Genomic DNA, 23,576 nt, shown 5'->3' on the forward strand with positions numbered 1-23,576 from the left:
ACAGGGTGCCCTGGCTTCAACGAAAACGAGAGCAATAATGCACTCGGGAAAAACCTATTTTAATTACGATATCGTGTCATTTCTGCCAAGCGCACGCGCGCTTTGGTATGATCGGGCGCGCGCGTCGCCCGGCGGGCTCGCGCTTTGTGGACGCGCGCTCGGAAGACGCGCTGCGTCATTTCCGCTCTCCACAGACAGGAGGGTGGGGACAAACAGCTGGTAAGTGATGCCGTGATCCGAGCGCCGATCGGGCTGTTTTTCACACCGATAAACGCCTTCCCCGGAGCCACTACAGGTAGGACCCGAGTCCGTTGATGGCCGCCGCCCCGGAGCGGCCGCGAGCGCGTGCGTTTCGACGCGTTTGACGTGTTTTCCCAATCCGTGTCAACGAGAGGTGCTAACGGCTAACTCAGATTAGCTCCATAAACACTGATGGTTTTTGTATAATCATCCGAGGCGCGATTTCGCTGCTCTTTTAGGGGCGTAACGTCAACAGGGGAGCGCTAAAGTGGTATTTCGGCGGTTACGGGGCTCGTGAAGGGGTTTTGCTTCGTTCGTATCGAAACCGAGCCGTTTAAATCTCGTCAAGTCGACCGTCGGATCTTAATTACTTTAATTAATGGCGTGATTAACCGTTCCCGGGGTCCCTGCATTACGCCGGGGCTGGAGACCCTTCAACGCCCTGAAAAAGCAGCGATACGCTTCGTTGCAGCTTCTTAACACCCTAATGACAGCCGACGGGTGTCACACACACCCAAACCCCCGGCGAGGGTCATCGGGGAGGAATTAGTGCTTTTCTATATTTCGAAGTGTTGGAAACTTCTAGATTCGGCTTGAAACGCATCGCACCAATGCTAGATAAAACCAGCTCGCGGTAACTGGTCCTAACTTGGTTTTGTTTTCGCTGGACTGGTTCTTTTAAACGGGTTTTTGTGTGTCAGTGGATCTATTTGGGTGCCAGGAGGATCCAGATTCCTGTAGTGGTTCTAGTGGCTGTAGCTCTCAGAATATTTCAGGATATTTATACTCATCTGCACACCAGTGTAACCCTGTACGTAGCTTAAATTACACTTTGCAGTGTGAAGTTAAATGTATTTGTCGCCTTGTAAATGAAAAAGTTTGCCGGAGCATTTCTGCTGTTTTTTTTTTTAATCTTTTGATTGGATTTGGTTGTTTCGGGGGGTTTGCTTTAGGACCCAGATTTTACATCGCATTTCAGTGCAAAGCCAGATTTGATAATCATCATGGCCAAATGTTGAAATTTGGAATTATTGCCATTTATTTTTGCTGTATTATATAAATTAAATATATATATTTTTTTGCATTTTATTGCCTTGCAGCATATTATTATATTAAATCCCTTATAGTGTAAAGTGATATTAGTGTCCAACTTTTTTTTGTACGTAGTATATGCGTATGTTGATGTATTATATTGCAATATATGGTGTAATATATCTCATCTGCTGAATGTAACTTCATCGTCCAGCTCTACTTTACTAAATGCGTTGACTTAATAATACTCGAATATAATTAACACGAGCATCACGTTTTTCTGCAAAGCTGATTTAAAATAGTTTGTGTTAAAAGCACCATGCAGATCGATTCGACTCGGCCTATGCATAGACTATAAGTATATTTTCACTGCAAGTAGTCTAATTTAAGTTATTTTTATTTTTGATGCGCGCAAAAGTTGCACCCTCAGACTGTCCAAGATGTAGATGAGTTTGTTTCTTCATCAGAGCAATGGATGCTCTGCTGTGAATGGGTGCCGTCAAACAGCGTAATGTGTGTTCGTAAGAAACAAATCCATCAAGACGGCAAAACTTTAAACTGCATCTGGTCAAGACGAGTTTTAAAAAGAAAAAATATATATATTACAATCTTAGACAACATTACCTTTTCCCCGGAGAAAGCAATATTATAGATAGAAGACTTAACTTGAAGGTATAAATGTCTTGATTGATTTTGCAGCTGTGCATTGTTTATTTTTATCAGCTGTTATGACGGCACCCATTCGCTGCAGAGCAAGTGATGCTGTTAAACTTTTCTCCAATCCATGGAGAAACAAACTCATAACCAAGGGGCCTACACTTCTTCTTTTTTGTGTGTGTGAACTGTTCCTTTAAGGACGAGGGCATATAATGCGCCCTGTCGGTGTTGTCTTTTAACTCGCCTGGCAAGCGATAGATGAGAAAAGATTCATGTGCACGTTTGTCGTCGACGACTAAAGATACGTCAAGCGTTTCTTGAGTTGATCAACTGGCGTTTTGCACAAGTCTTGTGTTATTTCCATTTAGTGCCGTTTGATGTACAGTATTCCTGTAACGTGGAAACGTAAAAAAAGCAGCATTTAACGCCGCGTGATTGTGATCTTAATTGTTAGCTTCCACGTTCCTCACCCTGGACTCCGCGGAAGCCTGTGATTAGTTTGTTGGATGCATGCGCTCTGTTCTGTGCGAACTTCATTGTGTTTTGCAAGCAGGGTTTTGGTTAAACCCTCTTTTGAAAAGCGCTGCGAGCAGACGGCCGGCCCCTCGGAGCTATTGTGGCCCGACTCTCGAATGAGACTCGCTGGCAGTGGCTTCTCTGAGTTCATGTGGAATGTATTTCCTGTTTGGGTCCCTTCAGTTTGGGAATGAAAGAAAAAGCATGACTCTCTGCTTAACGGATGCTGCAGCAGCGCTGGTTATTTAAAGACGTATTTTCTCATGATCGCCCGGAATGTTTCTTTTTTTTTTTTCGACCTGTTGACGATGCAGGAATATTTTTATAACCCGGGAGATTTTGAGCTGCGCGTAGAAATGGATTTGACCCGTTTTTTTGCGGTCGGAAGGGTGGAAAGGAAATCTTTCTGTGTTTGTGTGTTATCGGTCTAAACTAAATCCATTTTGAATAAAACCTGCGCTTCAAGCGGTTCAGTTGCTTTGCGTTTATTCACAGATGCGTTTATGCAGGTCTTAATTCACAAAGACATTTAAGCCTTAAATTGGAGCTGAAAGTCTTAAATTCACAATCATGGCCTGAAACTAAAAATAAGTAAACGTCACGGTAACAGTATTTTACTGTAAAGTACTGGTATCCGGTCAATCTGTTTCTTGACACGTAAGACTTAATATTTCCGTAGAAAACGTGGACTGAATCTCAGACTGCTATATGGATTAGTATCTGTAAATATTCACCTGACTCTGTGTGAACGAACGAACGAAAGAATGAATGGCAAAGACGCAGAGTTTAGTTTACTCCATAAACTAAAGCGAGCGACGTTTTTGGTGATTTCGGCATCTGCCATCTCAGCGACGACATGCATGAACAAAACACATCGCCAGAAACGCTCAGAAAGTAACTTCATTTGAGTAAAACCAGCGTCGTCATATACACGCAGAAATGGTAAGGTGTTCGTGGCAACCCAGCAAAATAAAAGTTCGATTATTTAGAATTTTTATATATATATATATATATATATATATATATATATATATATATATATATATATATATATATATATATATATATATATATATATATATATATATATATATATATATTAGTAAATGGTAAAAAAAGTAAATATTAGTAAATGGTAAAAAAAAAAAAAAAAAAAGGTAATTAATTAAAAAATTATTAATTCGGGCTGAAACTTGTTTACTGTATTTAATACTTCTATAAAATGTGGATATTAAAGGAACACTGATTTTTTTGGAAATAGGTTCAACTCCCTTAAGAGTTAAAAAAAAGTAAAATTTTACAGTTTTTTTTTTTTTATCTAAAGACCTGATCTCCTGGTCTGTCGGTCACACTTTTAGCATAGCTTAGCATAGCGGTTAGAGCGGAAGCATCTTGTTTAAAAATGAGTTTTGATGTTTTTCCTATTTTAAACGTGCCTCTTCTGCAGTTGCATCACGTACTAAGCCCCATGGAAAGCGACAAGTTGCCGTTTTCTAGGCTGACACGACTAGCAACATATAAGCAGCTTCTGATGCGTTAAAAGTTACGTCAAAAAATAATAAATATGATACATGTTGGAAGTTGCGCTTGCAAACTTTGAAGTGATGATAACAGAGCTCAGCTTAGACATTTACAGAACATCCTGATGAACCGTTTCCTTCGCCTGATCTTAAACGTACTTTCATGACAATCCCAGGGTTGGTATTTCTGTATGTTTATTTGTGTTATGCGTCCTCCCGTGAAACACAATCACGTCTGTATCTTTATTTGACCGGCGTTTGGAATACGAGCGGCGCTGTTGGCCGATACTGTTGCTATGGAAATAACGCTCCGGTCGTCCGCGAGCGGCCAAACGTGCCGTTTTCGTGAAGTTTCGGTTCTCTTTTTCCGAATAATTCCTTACGACTTTGCAGCGTTCGCTCTTATGACGGCCTGTGAATGTAGAATTGGCTTTCTGTGCGTTCAAGCTCAGTTCAGATGGACGTTTCAAGGTTGCGTTTCGGTTTGGATACATGCAAGCCTGAGGTGTGCGTGCGTGTGTGTGTCTGCGTGTGTGTGTCTGCGTGTGTGTGTCTGCGTGTGTGTGTCTGCGTGTGTGTGTCTGCTTGTGTGTGTGTCTGTGTGTGCGTGTGCGCTGCTGGCCGGGCCAGCGGGCTGAAAGATATCCCCCTAACAAAGCATTCCAGTGTTGTTGGGAATATGCTGCATTCTCTCGCTGACTGCTATTGCAGTTTAGAATGTCACAATGGAATCTTTTCATGGGGGAAGGGCGTGTGTGTGTTTCTAACACGAGTCCGATTAGCCATTCTCGCTCTTCATGGACTTTTGTTTGAAGCACGAGCAGTTTAATCTTTCCAGGACAAGTTTGTCTAAAAGTTTACGCTCTCCGTGTGAAAGTGTTGAGCGTTTAGAGGGGCGGTTTGGACTTTAAACCAATTAAAACTTCACGTTTTGTGGTCGGCTACGTCGCCTTGGAGTGACGTTTTCTAGAACTGGGTGTTAGCACTGATTTCACACATTGGTTTGATTCACAGGGCCTTGATTAGTTTAGTGATTCCAAATTGATGCCGATTCATTTGGATATATGTCAGGTCAAGTATATTAATAAAAATAAAATCTACAAGCTGTAGAGTATATACAACGAACTCCGTTTAGTTGATACGCTAGCACTGTATTGAAGGGTCCTATTATTATTTTAAAGGTAGAACAGTCGACACTTAAATACCTGAATATGAGTTGAATACTTTTAAACCGTACACAAGACGATTTTTGCATCCATTTAAGGATGTAATTGTTACCTCTCCAATTTAGTGTAGAAACGAACATTTAAACGGTGTCATGAAAAGTTTTATTCTAGCATATAATGAATGAAATTGCGAACAGGTTAAGTAAAAAATTATACAAACATTTATATTGATGTATAAATAGCATTGTTTACATGCTGTTTTACTGATGTTTTTTTACATGGCACATAAAACAAGTTGTGCTGTATGTTTTAATGGCGCTCGGTGTGGATGCGCACTTTTATTTAATTCTATAACCTGTAGTAAAAAAGAACAGGATGAACCGAGACGACTGCAGCAGCGATCTGTCCCACCGCATAAGAGCGTCGAAAACCACATCTATCGCTTGAAATTTTACAAAGCGAAACTAACAAAGAGCAACGCTTGTGATATTAATCGGTAGCCAGCCCAACCCTACCGTTTACTCATCCGAACAATGTAGAGCGGGACTTTTATGCGATATATCAGGATTTCCACGAGCGCTTGATTGGTGTCGGGTGGATGCAGCGGAGGAGGCTTTTGTTAACACCAACCAAAAAAAAATAATTGCATAAAGAAGTCGGACTGAAAATCCCTACAATCAGACTAGAAACGTAAATAAGTAGTCCCTTTTGATTGCACGTTGACGTGGATATTAAAATGCATGCTTTAAGAAGATCTTCCGTGCTAATAGATATTAATCTGTATCTAATTTAACCCACTAATGCTCCTCTTCGCTCGATATGAATCAGTATGGGAGTTGCACAGCATCTTGGCTATTTATTAGGGTTTTAATTTCTCGGCCCTCAAATGTTCCTATCAGAAAACCTTTGAAAGCAGATCAGCCGTCCATCGGCTCGCCGGTGATGTCATCTGAAAAACAGGTGTTGCAGGAAGGACTCTCGAGTTTGAGCGAGTTTCACCGAGGGTTGAGTTTCGCAAACATGTCCTCACGAGACGCCTCTCGGCAGGGCTTTCCTCTGCGCGGCGGCGGCGGCGGAGATACCGAGGAACAAAGAGCACATTCAAAACAAATGACTTCTCTCGCTGTTACCAGTTTATCCACGGCAGAATCGGAGCCGTCAGGACCGCTTGTAGTAAGCAATGAGGTCATTCGGCATGAATGCGAGACTCTTTTGTCTTGAGCTTTGCGTTCGCGAGGAGGTCACGCTGTTACGAGTTTGCCAAAGGCTGCGAGAGGAGAGTCTTTCGTTTTAATGTTAAATTGCTGTTTGGGGATTTCTGTCAGATCTGAGGATAAGCGGTTTCTCCATTAATTAGCCGTAAGAGCTATTACAATCACGTTTGGCGCGCCGGAACCCTTGTGGTAATGATGAAGAGCAAACGCACGCTCGCTCTAAATGTTTTCTGCGTTCCCGTCGCCGTCGTACGCTTTTAGATGCTTGCTTTGGCCTGGTGTCCGGAGCCGTGATGGATTCGGACGGTGTTTACGCGGGGTAGTTTCTTGCTGTTTGGTTTCTGAGGTAACTAGTCTAAACTCGTTCGCTTGTCTACTTTCCCTCACGTATGATTTCCTGAGGAAAAAACCCGAGCAGTCTCGTCTTCATTAATATTCCTGAGCGCTGCTAAAATCGTGAACACCAGACACACGGAGTTTATCATGTTTTTCCGTCTGACTGTATTACGGATGTTCCCTTACTAGACTGCGTGATGGGGTTTGTGTGTTTTTGGGTTTGATGCTATTAGTTCTGCTAGACGGCTTCGTGTCATATTTTTGTATGAAAATGAATACGTTCACTTAATAATAAATAAAGTGTTTTTTTGTTTAATAGTGGTGTCCTAATCGGTCCGTAGACCTTACACCACTTGCATTTTCAGAATATGCTGTCACGAAAAATGTATACGATTTTTGTCCATAGCTAAAATAACACAGGTGTTCACTTCATAGAAAAATAATTAAGCGTTGTGATTGGGTTGGGTGGCTTCTGTTTTAAAAGGTGCTCCGGTGGCCAATATATTATTCAAATGGAAATAAAATCAATAGTTTCAAAACTTAGTTTCATCATAATAATCCGTCCCGTTGAATTCTTGCCGATTATCGATTACACATTATTGTTATTATCTCCCTAATATCAAAGCTGTTTTAAATGTCAATGAAAGTTTCAGTTTGGTAAATTGTGTGTAGTTGTGTACTTTACATTGGAAAATGTCAAATTAATTTACAGTTTAGGTGTTTTTTTTTTGTTGTTGTCGTACAGAAAAAAACATAGTTCACACATCTTAAAAAAAAAAAAAAAAAAAAAAAAAATATATATATATATATATATATATATATATATATATATATATATATATATATATATATATAATTATATATATATATATATATATATATATATATATATATATATATTATATATATTTTTTTTTGTTTAATTTATTTAATTTATTTTTTTACTTATGCACTTCCCAGTCAAAAGCAGTGTTATTTTGGTATAGTAATATACTCTATTTGTAATATATATATATATATATATATATATATATATATATATATATATATATATTTATTTATTTATTTATTTATTATTATTATTATTATTTTTTTTCTTCTATTTTTATTTATTTTATTTCAGTTAGGTGCCAAGTCAACATAACAAATTTTTACCAAACTTTTCATAAGATATTTGCTTTGCATTTTATCCTTATTCAAATGAGTGATTTTTAATGCTTCTAGGTTCAGTAAACAATAACAACGCCGCTCCAAACAGAGAGCTGTGCATAAATACGGCCAGAGCTCGTAAAGTTGCGGGTTATTTTTGGTGTCCGGTTCAGTTCTGTTGGGTATCAAGGAATGTGAAATGTGTTTCGCTTTGGAAAACGTGTGGGATAAAGCCAGATCGACCGGAGAGCGGGGAAAACGCTTTGCACATTTACAGTCGAGCTTGTTTTTAAACATGCCTGTCGTCCTCACGGTTTTAAATCCAAACGCTGCGTTTAGAAACCGCTTGGCAACAGAAAAATCTCCATCTCGAAAATCACAGCGTCCTCAGACACCCGGTGGAGTTTACGTCCACGTCAGGCCCGCTTCCGAGCCAAGCGGCGGAGATGGCCATCGTTCCCACAATGCACCACGTGCGTGTGAAACCCGAGCCGTGCTCTCTTTTGGCGTACGGCTGAAATGGAGTCGTGAGTTGAATTCAGGGGGCATGCGCTCTTACCGGGTCTGAGACGCATCTAAAACAGGAATTGTGGAGAGACGCGAGGTTTGAAAGCCTACGTTCTTCCGTTATCGATGCCGTCGGTTCTGGTTTACTCTGGTTTACGGGCTCGTGTCGAAATGCACGGCGCTGATCCATGTTGACGATTATAGGCGCTATGTGCTGACATAAGCGCGCCTGACAGCTGCACACGGCACATGTGTGCGGGGTCTCCTCTGCGTGGAACACTTGTGTTGTGTTCGCCTGTCGTCTGTCTCCTGAATGGGGAGACTCCACAAATAATCCCACAGCCGCTCTGGAGTCGGTGCGCCTGCGTAAATAGATGCTCCGAATGAAATCTGGTATCGATCGTTGGGGCGGAACGACGAGAAACGGACAGCTTTCAGAAGCCGAGCGACGGGATTGGTGCGTGCTCACTACGGTTGGGAGGTTAAAGCAATCGTTCACCAGATTGTACGCCGTCAAAGGTGTATATCGCTTTCCTCGTTCAGACGAACGCGGCTCCGGCTAACTGGAAAAAAAAACTGGAAGTCATGTTATTTTAAAACTAGAAATATTTTTGTTGCAAAAACCCATCAAAGATTATTTTTATGACGCAGCACTTTTAAAATAATGCCCGCTATCCACCGGCTTCACCAAGCTTGGAAGAGCCAGGATAAATTATTTTAAGAAGACTGTGTTCGTCTGAAAGAAGAAAGTCATATGCTCCTAGTATGGCTTCGGGGGACTAGCTTTTGGCATAATTGTCATTTTTGGGTGAAATATTCCTTTAAAAGCATAATTTATAGATTATCAACATTTGAGTAATCAAAAAAAAAATATATATATAAATTTATGTCGACATGACATAAACAATGGTCAGATGGAGAGGAATTTGTTGCATTAATATACGATTATTTTTGCCGCTCTCCAAGAACTTGCATCTCATTCTCTTCAAACTAAAATGAATAAATCAGGATTTTCTAAGGCATCTTAAGATAGACTTGTCGAGTTGCTATTAAGAAGCCCTAAATATTTATTCTGGTTTAGTTAAATGGGATGAATTCAGAGATGCGATATCTTGACAGTTCAGTTTGTTGCTGCACACCTTTGAGATAAAATATTTATTAATATTATAAGTTAGCATTTAATACATTTTCTGACATCCTTTTAATAGTCACAGGACATGCTGGAAAACAAAGATTTAATGCTTTATTTTGATTCTTATTATACATATTTTATTATTATTGTTATTTATTACTTCAATTCATTATTATTATTATTTTCAACAACAACAAACTTTTATTATTATTACTATTAATTTTTAAATTTATTTTCACTATTTATTTTAAAATAATTGATTTTATTTAGCATGTTTTAATAAATTAATAGCTTCCCAATTTGGTAAACCTCAAGCTCAACAGAACCCCAAAACACTATTCGAAATCACTAAATAATACAAATGAATACAGCAGAGAGAGAATTTTTTTTCTAATCCGTTAGACCGCTTTCGAGCGACTAGTTGACTAATATTAAATACTGCCAGTTTTACAGCTGCTTTCGGTAAGAGCTAGCTTGTGCGACGTTTTCCAGAGGTTTTGTGGAACGTCTTTTTGCTCAGGTTAGACGACAGACCAAAACCTGTCTGGAAAACATCCGTGGAATTCGGCTGAACGTGTTTGTCACTTCTGTCGAGCTTCCCAAACTAGCTGCATTTGGCCTCTCGCTCGCTGGTGTGTTGTGTCTTAAAGCTGGTCTGTGTGATGAATGACGTCCTGATGTTCCTCTGACGAAAGCCGTCCTCTCCGCCTGTGTCTCTGATAATGATCCACCTTTCTGCGCGGAGGGGAACATTCCTGGGCTTCATTAGTAACAGATGTGAAGGACGTTTCGGGAGCGTGTCCTGTGAGCGGAAGGCAGCGCTGTGGAGCGGACAGTTGTGTTTTGGTTTTGTTTTTAGCGTTCGTGTGTGAGGACAGTTGTGTCGGCCGACAGGAACTGCGCCGCGGCTGGTGCATCGTGAACAACAGCTGTCCTCGTTATCATCTCCAGCCTCCAAATACAACGCGCACATATGTTTTCGTATAGCTGGACCTCGTAGCTAGCGAGAAAATATCTTTTTACCTGCATGGTGTGCGACATTAACACTTCCCTTCACGTGTTTAGGGGTGATGAGATGCTTTCTGCTTTCCAAGGCTGCATTTATTTGATCAAAAGTACAGTAGTATTGTATTTTTCCTACGAATCTGTTAAATTTATTCCTGTGATCTGAATTTTTAGTGTCGCATGATCCTTTAGAAGTATACAGAGATGCTGATCAAGAAAATCTTCTGATTATCACCCTTTTTTTTTTCCTGAGAATGTCTTTAATGTCACTTTTGATGCTTGTAATGCATCTTTGCTGAATAAAAGCATTAATTTATGCAATATAATGTATATCCACTTAAATAACACTGTGTAAAAAAGGTATGCGTGTAGCGTTCTTGGTGTTAGCATATAGTGAAAAATCAGAATCTGCTGTAGATGATCATTTTATTATCAATTTCTCTCGACTTGCCCATATAGTCTTGCTTTTCAGCTGTTAAACAGCTGTAGTGATAGTTATTTAGATGGTGTTTTGTTTTTTGTAGTTGCACCCCACTGATTTTCATTTGTAGGGACAAAACGGCTGGTTAGGAACAGTCCCTTTAACTGCGTTTCCGCCCGCTTTTGTGAGCTCATGTGGGGTTTTTGGTATTGTTGTGGACCGAAACGAGCATGCATCGTTGCTAGCCGCTTGATTGTTTGTTGACGGTTGGTCCGCTCAGCGATATCAGTATCGAGCTTATGCCAACTCTGACAGAGGAAGTTCAGGACTTTATTTAGCACGAGACCTTCAGCGCAGATGATCCATCATCACAAGACTTCCCTTTTGTCTAAAGTTGTGCCGCCCTGCTTCCACGGAGCAGGTTAAGCGGTGAACGCTTTGACCCGGTTGGCACCGAACGCGCACTTTAATCCTCCGGGTTTACAGACAGGAACTGAGCTCGTCTATTCCTTGTCATGCGCTCAAAGGCCGGGCTTTCGCAGGAGACAGACGTCTGCTCTGCTCTTTAGAAGGAGCCCGTGTCTGTCCTCCGAAGGTGACGTGAGCGCTCGTCTGTGTTTGGGCCTGTCGTGTTTTCCTAGATAACTGTTTGTTGTTTGTCAAAGGAAGTGAGATTTTGAGGTCACTGGAACACAGCAGATAAACAGAAGGGACTTCTGGAATGTTTTTATGCCGCTTCAACAGCACAACAAGTTCCTGAAGCGTTAATGCATTTTTAGTGCTGACAAACAATTAATCGCTATCAAAAAAATATTTGTTTACATAATAAATGTGTGTGCGCTGTATATAGGCTGTTTATTATGAATATGTAAATGCATGCATGTATGTTTAAGAAAAAAAAATATTCATATAAATTAATAAAAATATAGACGTGTTAAAATGTTACATGTCAGATCTACTTGTCAATATGTGATGACTTCAGCTGTTAAAATGATTGTCAAAGGCATTATATTTATATACAAATATATGCAAATCCTTTTGCATAATGACAGGCTGAAACAACACATCTCTTATTGGTTTTACCGGGTGGTTTTGAATGGCAGATATAGCGATGGGCTTCCTGACTGGTGTTAGTCAGTGGGATGCTGTGCTCTTTCTGGTCCTGTAGTGTTCTGTTAGGTTGAATGATGAGAGTATTTTTCGTGACGTAAGGCCCATTATGTTCTGTTAGGGGAGTATAGCTTCTCCATTTGAAATGAATGATGCTCTAAATTTGTGTCTTGAGGAAACATTGGCATTGTTATTTTAGTAAACTGAAAAAACATCTAAAACACACACACACACACACACACACACACACACACACACACACACACACACACACACACACACACACACACACACACACACACACACACACACACACACACACACACACACACACACACACACACACACACACACATATATATATATATATATATATATTATAGCTGGATTAGCAGTTGGTTTACCCTTTTTTTTTTTTTTTTTTCACATCTCCAATTTGCTTCATTTTATTATTTAAATTTTGAATCTAATATCTTGTTTTATTTTAATATAATCAGTTAATACATTTACTTCTATCTGACGTGTTTCGGAAAGTGGTTTATAGTGTTTGTGTCATTATTTATAGCGTTATTTATTGATATATTGAATTAGCTTTTATTTTGGTATTTAATTAGTTTTTTTTTTTTATCCTTAAATTATTTAAGCGTCTCAGTTTTTCTTTCATTTATTTTTCAGTTTTCGTTATTTTTAGTTCTTCAATGCACACTTTAGTTTGTTTCCATTTTAATTTATTTGCTTGATTTTTATTTTTATTCTTTACCAAAATCAGTTTTTAATAGTTTTTGTTATATTTAACGACACTGCTCTCTTTACACGCCTTTTTTTTTTTTTTTTTTTTTTTTTTTTTTTTTGTTAAAGTGACAATCTACAATTCGTATGCACACGAGAGTATAACAACCAGAGACGCTCTTTCTCATACACCGTAATCATTGCACCGTTTGAAAACCAATGCCTGAATCAAATCTCCAGGAGACGCTTGGAAACAAACGTCAAAACACATCCTCCCTGTGAAATCTCGCTGACATTCCCTCTTTGTCTCTTTTGCAGGAAATGACTGAGAGGCCTTACAGATAGTTTGCGCTTTTGTTGCTGCGGCCTGCGTTTGCAGAGAGACTCCTATCTGGAAGCACATTTGTTTCCGTTGTGAGTATTAACTACCTCAGGCACCGGAAACCGATCAAGAGGGAGCCCGGCGATCTCTCCCGTCAGCTGCGTCTGTTCACTCGGCCCCAGCCGCACTTCTGACCGACTGGATCCGTCAGAGAGCGGCACAGGCCCCCGCGTCCGTGCCAAGGCGACGTCACCCCGCGCTTTTCCTCTCCCGAAAATTCACGCCGTTTTTCCGTCGAGAGATTTTTAAGATTTTTCTATTTTTACTAGAGGCCTACGGAAAGCGCTTTACGGGAAAAAGAAGGGTTTTTCGCTTCCAATTGAAGGATTGATTATGCACTTTGGATTTTCGTCCGGGATTAAAGCTACGTCGTTTTCACCTGTGCACCAGTACTGAGGGGAAACTAACTTTCTGTGGGATCTTTTGACGTTTTTGCGCAAACATTTTGATGTGAGCTGCGTCCGGAGCTGCAGCTGGGCTGCAAGATTTCCTCGAAGCTTCCTTTTGCGCCGCTCTCTAACTCTCTGGAGCGGGATACTGTCATGACTTCCCCTCTGATGGGATCTTTAAGCTATCTATTTACTTGATTCCAGGAGTCCCGAATTAGGCATCCAGAACTCATTCGAAGGTGAAGGACCGACACTCCCTGGGCGCATTGAATACTTATGTATTGTTGCAGTGCACAAGAAAGTAAAATGGACTACAAGCTGCGCTTTTTGCTTGGCGGGTCCAAGCACAAAGTGCAGCAACACCAGCAGTTCCAGTTGCCCGAGCTCAGTCGGACCCTCAGCGCCCCGTTGGGCTCTTCTTGCTCCACCCCTTCTCCCATGGCGACCATTGGCTCCTCCCCTTCTGGCTGCCACGCCCCACCTCCGGGCGCCACCACGGCGATCGCGGACATCCAGCAGGGCATCTCTAAATACCTGGACGCTCTGAACGCGTTCTGCCGCGCAAGCGCGTTCCTCACCGAGCTCTTTGGCAGCGTTTTCCGGGATTCGCGTTACTCCAAAGCAGCTATGCAACTGAAGGACGTGCAGGAACATGTCATGGAAACGACCAGCCGGCTCACCACAGCAATAAAGCCAGAGATCGGCAAGATGCTGATGGAGCTCAGCGCAGGCGCGGCTAACTTCAAAGACCAGAACGACTTCAGTCTGCAGGACGTTGAGGTGAGTCGCTCGAAAACCACCCTGGACCACAAATCCGGTTTTTGAAATTGAGATTTATGCATCGTAAGCGAGCTATCCATTGATTTACATTGATTTGCCAAAATGCTACTATTTTAATATCTAGAAAGGTGTAAAAAAAAAATCTAAATATTGAGAAAATTGCCTTTTAATGTTGTCCAAATAAAGCTCTTAGCAATGCATATTACTAATCGCAAATCATGTTTGATGTTTTCAGTAGGAAATGCACTTAATATCTTTATGGGACATGATTTTTTTTACCCAATATCCTAATGAATTTTTGGCATAAAAGTGAAATCATTCATTTTGACCCATACAGTGTGTTTGCCATCGCTACAAATATAGCTGTGCTACTTTGTGCTCCAGGCTCTCGTGTCTTACAGCATGTTGATGTTTGGAAGTACACTGTTGAAAATCATGGCGCATATCTAAACTGAGTTCTTCAGTCAACACTTATTTCATTAGTTTCCAATAACAGCAGGTAAAAATTAATAACGCAGGCTCATCCGGTGCTATTCGCTTGCTGGGAACTTTTTTGTCTTTGTGGAATCTTTGGCTAGTAATATTTTAACTCCGTACAAATATTTAATTATGTTATCCTGATATTATGGACTGGCTCTCTCTCGTTTCATACAAAGGCGTACAGTTTGTATGTATGCTTATAGTAAACTGTATGCCATATCTCTTAATGTCCATCTAGTCTGAACTTGCTGCTTGTTACCAACTGCTTTCTTCGTGGTAGTTTTGCGTTCCGATATTTCAACTCAAATCAATTGTTAGGGTCCAAGTATTTGGTTTTGTGGTTATGCTGATAACACTCTGGCTTTATTCTGCGATAGCCACCTGCTAAATGTATATTATCCTTTAGTATATTATGTACCTTCTTACAAAATGTAATATAAGCCACATGTGATTTCAGCTCAACATAGGCTGCAGATCCTTTATTATTCCATGCTAAAAATGAAAATGTAATGCATCTAACCAAACAAAAAATAACTTTTGATATATTTACAAATGTACAAAATATATTAATGGAACATGATCTTAACTTGATTTTTGGCATAAAAGTCAAATTAATAATTTTGACCTGCACAATGCATCTTAGGCTATTTCAGGCCTAAAATCAAAAACGATTCCCAGTTTTGCTTTAGGACTGCTTTGGACTTTTATGATCCACTTCAAATGTTGTCTACCGTAGATGCTACATTTTTTTAAGTCGCAACTCTACTTAAAACCCAGAATACCCATAAATGGCGCAAGCTAACTTGGAGACCAATCAGATCAGAGCCTGCGAGTTTTGGAAAGCTCTCGACCTCTCTGTGATTTACGAACAGAAACTCTGTTTTGCGGTCTGGGCGACCCGTGACGTCTGTTCTAGCAGAAGACTGCTGTTGTTCCTCCAGTGATTATTTTTCAAAGGCGGAGAGAGCAGAGGCCTCCAGGTCTTTTATAGAGGAATTCCTCTGTTCAGAGATATTTTGGGAGGCCAGATGCTCTCTCTCTCTCTCTCTCTCTATCCGTCTCTATCCAAGTGGACGTATTTTGTAGCCGGTGCGGTTGGCCGTGTGAGTCGAGCCGCTCTGGTCAGTCTCTGCGTCTCTGCTCGAGGGACACACACACGAGCTGAAACGAAGCCTTCATGAGCGAGGGTTTGTGCCCCGGTGGATGTGGTCGCGCTCCGAGCAGGAAGGCTTCGCACCGCAGGCCTTTAAAAAGGGCCCCGGGCCAGACCTGCAGCTACACAGAACCGACAGAACCTCGCGCTAAACACAAAACGCCAACGTTTTCGAAAGTATGAAACCGTATTCTGGCAGCTCCGGGTTCTTTCCGCCCCGAACGCGTTTGCCGTGGAATGTTTTCAAGATATTAAAAGCGCTTTATAACGTTTGCAGAAGCGAAAACGCAGCTTTGCGGCAGCCCTGGAAAGTTTTGGGCTGTTGTTTTCGAGTATTTTCGTCTCGTCTTGTGAACGAGGCTCGCGGTGCGTCTTCTTTTGCGAAGAGCGTGCCTCTTTTAAACGCAGCCTGTGTTTCGTCCGAACGCTTCGGCTGCATGAAAAGGTCAGTGTTTATTAAACCGTGGCCGTGTACGGAAGCAGGAGAAGAATTTCTCGAATGCACGCATATCAGCTCTCTCTGTAAACACGGCGCAGACTTTACAGGCGGTGACTAGTGTCTATTCAGCGTCTTGTGTTTGCTAATGAGCGTTTTGTTTGCAAGTGGCCCTTCCTGCCTCGCGGGAATCTGCCGTTGTGTGTTGGTTCTCCTGTTTACATTGGGCTGGCAGGGCGACAGCAGGGTATTCCCGTCCCCGGGGTGTTAGCTTACAGCTCGATTGTCTCAATGAAGCGCTGCTACAGAAATACACCCACTGCGCCGCTCGGCCAATCCGGCGCGCTCTTTTTGAGTGCCCTCAATAAACACTGACCCTAGATCAGGTTTCCGAACCGTGTGATGTGATTGGTTTGCGTACGAACAGTTGAATGCTGAGAGGTTTTAAATGGATGGGTCCATATTTACAGCTGTTTAGAGCGTTTATAGTCACTCAGATTGGTTCTTACTCATTTTAGATTCAGTTTTTCATTTGCACTGTACTTTCACTATTTCTATATTATTGCCTTATTATTGTTATTGTTGATGTTGTTAATAATACCAACAATAATAGTTAGAAGTGTGTGTGTGTGTGTATATATATATATATATATATATATATATATATATATATATATATATATATATATATATATATATATATATATATATATATATACACACACACACACATACTTCTATAGCACCACAATAAATTATATATTATTATTATTATTATCATGATTTTAATATTAATTTAGTTAACAAGAATAACAGTAATAAAATATTGCATTCATTTGTATTATTTGCTATTTTCATCATTAATAATAATGTATTATTAATGTTGTTATGTTTTTGTCCCCTTAGTTTTTTTATTTATACAGTTATTTTCCCATTTAAATATTTTTAATAATATAAAATATTATATAATGATATTTGTATTAATTGTTACTGTTATCAATATTAGTGTTACATTTCATTTTACAGCAGTATATTTTTATTTTAGATTTATTTGCATTGCTAACTTATTTTTATTATTATTATTTTTTACAACAAGTTGTTTTAAATGCCTCAATCCTTTATTTATTTATTATTTATTTATTTATTTATTTATTTACTTTTAATTCATTTTGACTGTATGTCAAAGGCGTTTTGAACCATGCTACTATTTTATTTTTTTGGCTTGCTTCATTTAAATTCTGAACCCTTGAAAGGCTTTAGTTTGATTTTGTTGTACGTTTCACCTGTCAGAATCTGTGCTCATCAACAAGTGGACAAGCCCTGAAATCTTTAAATCGGTCTGAAATAATAGAGTTGGCTGATTTATGCCCTTATTAGCAGCGTGTCCAAATCTGTCTAGAGCCGATGTTTAAAGCAGGTCGGCTCTCAGGTGTTTCTGCGCGAGGGGTGAAAGACTGAAACTGGCGCCTCCTTGTTTTTTTCTGTCTCCTGTTGCACAAGACGGCATATTTCTGTCTTTACAACTTGGCCTGTAGATATTTTCAGCAGATACCTGTAAAAGAAACCCTTTCTGAAGTGGTGGGGGTGACGGTCTCCTGCCGTCCCTCTTCATGAAGAGTCAGCCGACTCATTCTGTGCATCTACAAAATCCACGTTATTCATTAAAAACATACCCGGAGCCAGTCACTGAAGGGACTGAAGCGCTTCGAGCAGATGCTGATCTTGTGTCTTTATTTCATTAGTTTTACGAGCTTGTCTCCTCGATCTCGTCCCGATGAGTAAGACGCGAGTCAGGAAAGGCTCCCTATTTAGGAAGCGATACGGCGGTAACTCTGTAAATCTGCTCCGAATGCATCTGCGTCTGGGAATGTTCCTATCGGGATCGACCGCCGTTTCCCGGATCCGCTGACCTCGGTGCGTTTCTTGCCCCATTTGTAGTGTGCTTTTGGTTCCGCTCGTTAATAAAACATCAGCACCAGATGTGTGCGCCTGTTTCTGGCCTGATCTCTGTTATCAGATGTAAAGACTGCTTTAATAAATACTCCACATAACGTGTCGCGCCTCGTTATTTCATTCTCAAAATAAAACTACTTGAGAAGGTTGCAAACTTTTTTTTTTTGTATGTATAAACAACATCTTGTGTGGCCTTTTTTGATCAAATCCGACATTTTAACCACAGATTTACATGCTTTATTAAAATGATAATATAATTATTATTATTATTATTATTATTATTATTATTATATAAAATGTTTTTTATTAGGCAGATTTCTTGTTTTAATTTGATCCTCATTTAGAAAAATATTTTTGTTTACATTTTTTAGAATTGTTAAAATGTTCTTTGATTACATTTTTTATAGAGTAATGAAGTTTAAAGCATAATTTTATGCCTAATTTAAAGCATAAATCCAGAAAGAGACGAGACGACTAAAAAAATAAAACATTTCATATAGCCTGGTTATTGTAAAAACAAATGAAGTTTCAATTATAACCTAGTTAAAGTTTTATTAATTTTATATTGGACATGCTTGTTAGTTTGTAAAATTTAAATAATCCATTAAAAACAGAATCCAGACATAATTGCAGTGGAAAACGTACTTTAGTTTGTGCAAAAATATAACAGATGCGAAGAGATGGTTCACACAAATTTGGTTGTAGTTACCCAACTTTTTCCAAACCTGTATGAGTTTGTTTTTTCTGTTATACACAAAAAGATATTTAGAAGAATGATGTTCAAACACCCGACAGTTCATTCATTGATTTACATGTTGTTGTTTTTTTTTAAAGAAATACTATAAAAGATGACAGAACTGTAACTTTTGGGTGAACCCTCCCTTTAATAGAGCCTGAATATGGAAACAAGTCAGCTTTGTGGTTAACGGTTTAATGTGACTCTCTTTCTCAGGTGCTGGGCCGCTGCTTCCTGACGGTGATGCAGGTGCATTTCCAGTTCCTGTCCCAGGCGCTGCAGAAAGTCCAGCCGGTGGCGCAGTCTTGTCTGGCCGAGGCACTGGCGCAGGTTCAGGAGAGACACGGGAACGCTCACACACAGAACACGAGCCCTGGGCCCCTGACGGAGCTGGAGGAGGCCGTCCGCTCGTGGAAGGGAGCTTCAGAGGTACAAACATCACCAACCAATGCACGGCCCATCTATTCCTCATATGTTGACTTTCTCAATTTTTAGTTTTTAGATTCCAGATTTTCAAACGCTTACGCTAGGTTTTGTGTTGCAGGGTCACGCATTTTATTAAAAATATATGTATTCTTTTTATGCGAGATTCACGCAGCCCGTTTGTCATCCCGTTCACTTGGGTCTGCATACTACCTCAAGTACTCGCCTAAATGCGTTCAGACCAAATAAACGCTGTGTTTCAGGTGACGGCGTGTCTCAGGGAGAGAGGGAGAGACGGCTGTCTGTCTGGCATTCAGGTGCAGCAGCTCTTCTGTTCTCAGAACACCTCCATACCTGAACACCAGCTCAAAGAGCTCAACGCCAAGATCGACAACGCTCTGCAGGTGAGTGCGCACACAGACACACACGCATGCACGCATACAGACACAGACAGACACACACAGACACACACAGACACACACAGACACAGACAGACACAGACAGACACACACAGACAGACAGACACAGACACACAGACACAGACAGACAGACACAGACAGACAGACAGACACAGACAGACAGACAGACACAGACAGACAGACAGACACAGACAGACAGACACAGACAGACAGACAGACAGACACAGACAGACAGACAGACAGACAGACACAGACAGACAGACAGACACAGACAGACACAGACACACACAGACAGACACAGACAGACAGACAGACACAGACAGACAGACAGACACAGACAGACAGACACAGACAGACAGACAGACAGACAGACAGACAGACACAGACAGACAGACAGACAGACAGACACAGACACAGACAGACAGACAGACAGACACAGACAGACAGACAGACACAGACAGACAGACAGACACAGACAGACAGACAGACAGACAGACAGACAGACAGACAGACAGACACACACAGACAGACAGACAGACAGACACAGACAGACACAGACAGACAGACAGACAGACAGACAGACACACAGACAGACACACAGACAGACAGACAGACAGACAGACACACACAGACAGACAGACAGACAGACAGACAGACAGACAGACACACAGACACACAGACACAGACAGACACACAGACAGACAGACACACACACACACAGACAGACAGACAGACACACAGACAGACACACACACACAGACAGACACACAGACACACAGACAGACAGACAGACGCTGGATTCATTTATTAACAGTGGTTAATAAATTTATTGCATTTGTTCAATGTTGTCCAAAATCCAAAATAAAGGTTTTTGTTTACACAACGTGTGTGTACTATGTATATTTATAACCTTCATGGAAATATATTTAAGATTTGTTTTGTTTGTATATTAAATATATTTAATATGCGTAATATAAATTATAGGAAACATATTGTATGGGTGGAGATATATATATATATATATATATGACACGTATGTCCTTCAAGCACCCAAACATTGTCTTTTTAAGTCTTTTCCACTATCCTTCAAAACACAATTTTTACCCTATTCGTCATCGACTTTTTAATCATTTGAAATATAATGCAATTTATTATGATCGCATTCTACAATAGATGTATAACGACTACAGGTCAGGATTTGAATGAGAACATATTATAAAACATCATTTTACCCCTATTTTTTCACAAAGGCTATTTGAAACATTAAAGTAGACAAGCTTTCTATGTTTATAAAATCTCTTGTTCATTTCATGCAAACGCAAGAATATTATACTCTCATTTTTTAAAAGCCGGTCTACAAATTCGTAACTGAAGGCCGGACGAAGTCGATTGTGTTTTATATGCAAATCTCATTTGCATATAAAACGCACATATTTGTGGATCTCTCATTCTGTGGACCGCAATCAGTTTACGTGGAATAATGTTTGTTTATAATGAGACTTATTTGACTGTCCCACTGACATTAGTGTGTGTGTGTGTGTGTGTGTGTGTGTGTGTGTGTGTGTGTGTGTGTGTGTGTTGCAGGCGTATAAAGTGGCGTTAGACTCTTTGGGTCACAGTGAATATGCTCTGAAGGCCGGATTTCACCTTAATCCCAAATCAGTGGAAGCAGCTTTGCAGGTATGTTTGCCGTGTGTGAAACAACAGCTTAGCGCCGATTAAAGCTGCTTTCCGGAGCTCCACGTGTTCAGCAGTCGTACGGAGACAGACGTTTAACTGTCCGCATCGTGTGTGTGTGATCCGCCGTGCATCAGATGCTGGATTCATTCTTTTGTTTTCGTGCATCTGGGTCGGCCGTGTGATTTGTGCTATGCGTTTTCGCAGGGCTGCTGTAGTGACGCCGAGGCCCAGCAGGCCGGACGCTTTCACACCACGTCTCAGCCCATCCAGTGCGAATTACCCACAATCCCCGTCCAGATCGGCTCTCACCTCCTCCGGGGAGTTTCCTTCAATGAAAGCGCGTCAGATAACCTCAAGCTGAAAACGGTACCCGGAACACGCACTTCTGATTGATGACCAGAGATGGGGCGAGATCCCAGCTGGAAATGTTTTCCATGAAAGCGAATGTAAAAATAAGAAAAGATGAAGCTAGGAGAAGCATGCACTGTTATGTGCAGATCCTGTCAGCCTCGCATTTTACACCCAAAACTAAAAAAATAGGCCTTTTTAAGACAATTTAGCCGTTGTTGTTTTTTTTTTAATGACAGTTGGGTGCATTTTCATGACCTTTTTGAAAAATCAATACTTTTATTCAGCAGGGATGCATTAAAGTGATCAAAAGGGAAATTTATAATGTTAGAAAAAAAATTCAGTTTCCAATAAATGCTGTTCTTTTGAACTTTTTCGCGAAAAATATTCTGCAGCACAGCTGTTTTCAGCATTGATATTCATAATCAGAAATGTTTCTATGCAGATGTGCATATTAGAAAGTGACACTGAAGACTGGAGTAATAATGTTGAAAATGCAGCTTTGAACACAGAAATAAATCACTTTTTACTATGTATTCAAATAGTAGAGAGTTATTTTAATTTGTAATAATATTTCACACTTTTAATTTATTTTTGATTCAGCTTTGGGGAGTAGAGGAGACTTTCAAACAAATCTTACTGATCTCAAATTTGTTGTAATATAGTAAAACATGCTTGCGCCTTACAGTAAAAAAAATTATGATCTTATTATGGGGACACTTTAAATTAAATGGGTTATGAAAGATTCATATTTAGATTTTGGGAGATCCAGCAACAGGTCGACATTCATGCGAGATCAAGAAACACTTTAATTTAATTTCTTTTGACCTCGGCGACTCCCAAACGATTCGTTCAACTATTAATCTTTCCAAACCCCTCCAGTGATTGGTCGATTTCATCTAAAGCAGTTTTTAGCGCTCAAAGTGGCACCTAGTGGCGAAGAATGATTTTTTTTCTGATCATTTTCGTTCAGACCAACATGAAACGGCTTGAAATCTGTTTTAAAAAAACGACTCGTTTGAGTGATTCAGAGTCGACTCTTTCTTTTGAGAAACGGTAACTTTATACACGCTGCACTTACAGATTTAAAACTTTGCAGAAGGTTTTCGTTCACCCAAAGCCGTTACACACACTGCATAAAAGATGATTTCCTAACATCCACGTGATCTCTTCCCAGCATGCAGTGCTGCAGCTGATCAAGGATGCGGTGGATCAGAACGGGGTGGCCGTGCGAGATGATTCTCCCGTCACCGAGGTGCTGAACCAGGTGTGTCCCTCCAGCTGGAGAGGAGCCTGTAAGACGGCCGTTCAGCTGCTGTTTGGACAGGCTGGACTGGTGAGTTTCACACATTTCACAAAAGAGCATAAAGTCTGATCCACATTGCAGCTTATTGTGGACAGGAACGGACCAGCTGGACAGGAAGACATGCGTCAAACCATCCACCAACATTCACTTTTTTTTTTTCTCGTCTTGCATTTAGTGTATTTAACAGCCACTTTTATCCAAAGAAAATGGATTTGTTTTAGTTCATTTGAGGCTGTTTACTTCATCATTTGGAATTGGTTTTATAGTATATAAATATTGCATTTTTTTTTTTATGTATGTTGCTAGTTTTATCATTTATTAAAAAAAATTATAATTTAAATAAATATTTAAATAAAT

General features: G+C 40.2%; 1 protein-coding gene across 4 annotated transcripts in view; it reads left to right on the top strand.

Annotated features, from left to right (window-relative positions):
- Positions 1 to 142: 142 nt before the first annotated feature.
- LOC122362789 (granule associated Rac and RHOG effector protein 1-like) overlaps positions 143 to 23,576 on the top strand; it is a 32,432-nt gene continuing 8,998 nt past the window's right edge. The window contains exons 1-7 of one of the 4 annotated variants that reach the window (XM_043264339.1): positions 143 to 295; positions 13,053 to 14,285; positions 19,260 to 19,472; positions 19,730 to 19,870; positions 21,470 to 21,565; positions 21,770 to 21,931; positions 23,091 to 23,249. In XM_043264339.1, the coding sequence (XP_043120274.1) occupies positions 13,782 to 14,285; positions 19,260 to 19,472; positions 19,730 to 19,870; positions 21,470 to 21,565; positions 21,770 to 21,931; positions 23,091 to 23,249 (1,275 nt within the window). In that variant the 5' untranslated portion in view covers positions 143 to 295; positions 13,053 to 13,781. Of the gene's footprint in view, positions 296 to 6,164; positions 6,305 to 8,420; positions 8,795 to 13,052; positions 14,286 to 19,259; positions 19,473 to 19,729; positions 19,871 to 21,469; positions 21,566 to 21,769; positions 21,932 to 23,090; positions 23,250 to 23,576 lie in introns of those variants that run through there. The other 3 variants (XM_043264342.1, XM_043264340.1, XM_043264341.1) reach the window with 3 other exon arrangements.

This window comes from Puntigrus tetrazona, chromosome 18 (assembly GCF_018831695.1).
Source record: "Puntigrus tetrazona isolate hp1 chromosome 18, ASM1883169v1, whole genome shotgun sequence".
Taxonomy (NCBI): domain Eukaryota; kingdom Metazoa; phylum Chordata; class Actinopteri; order Cypriniformes; family Cyprinidae; genus Puntigrus; species Puntigrus tetrazona.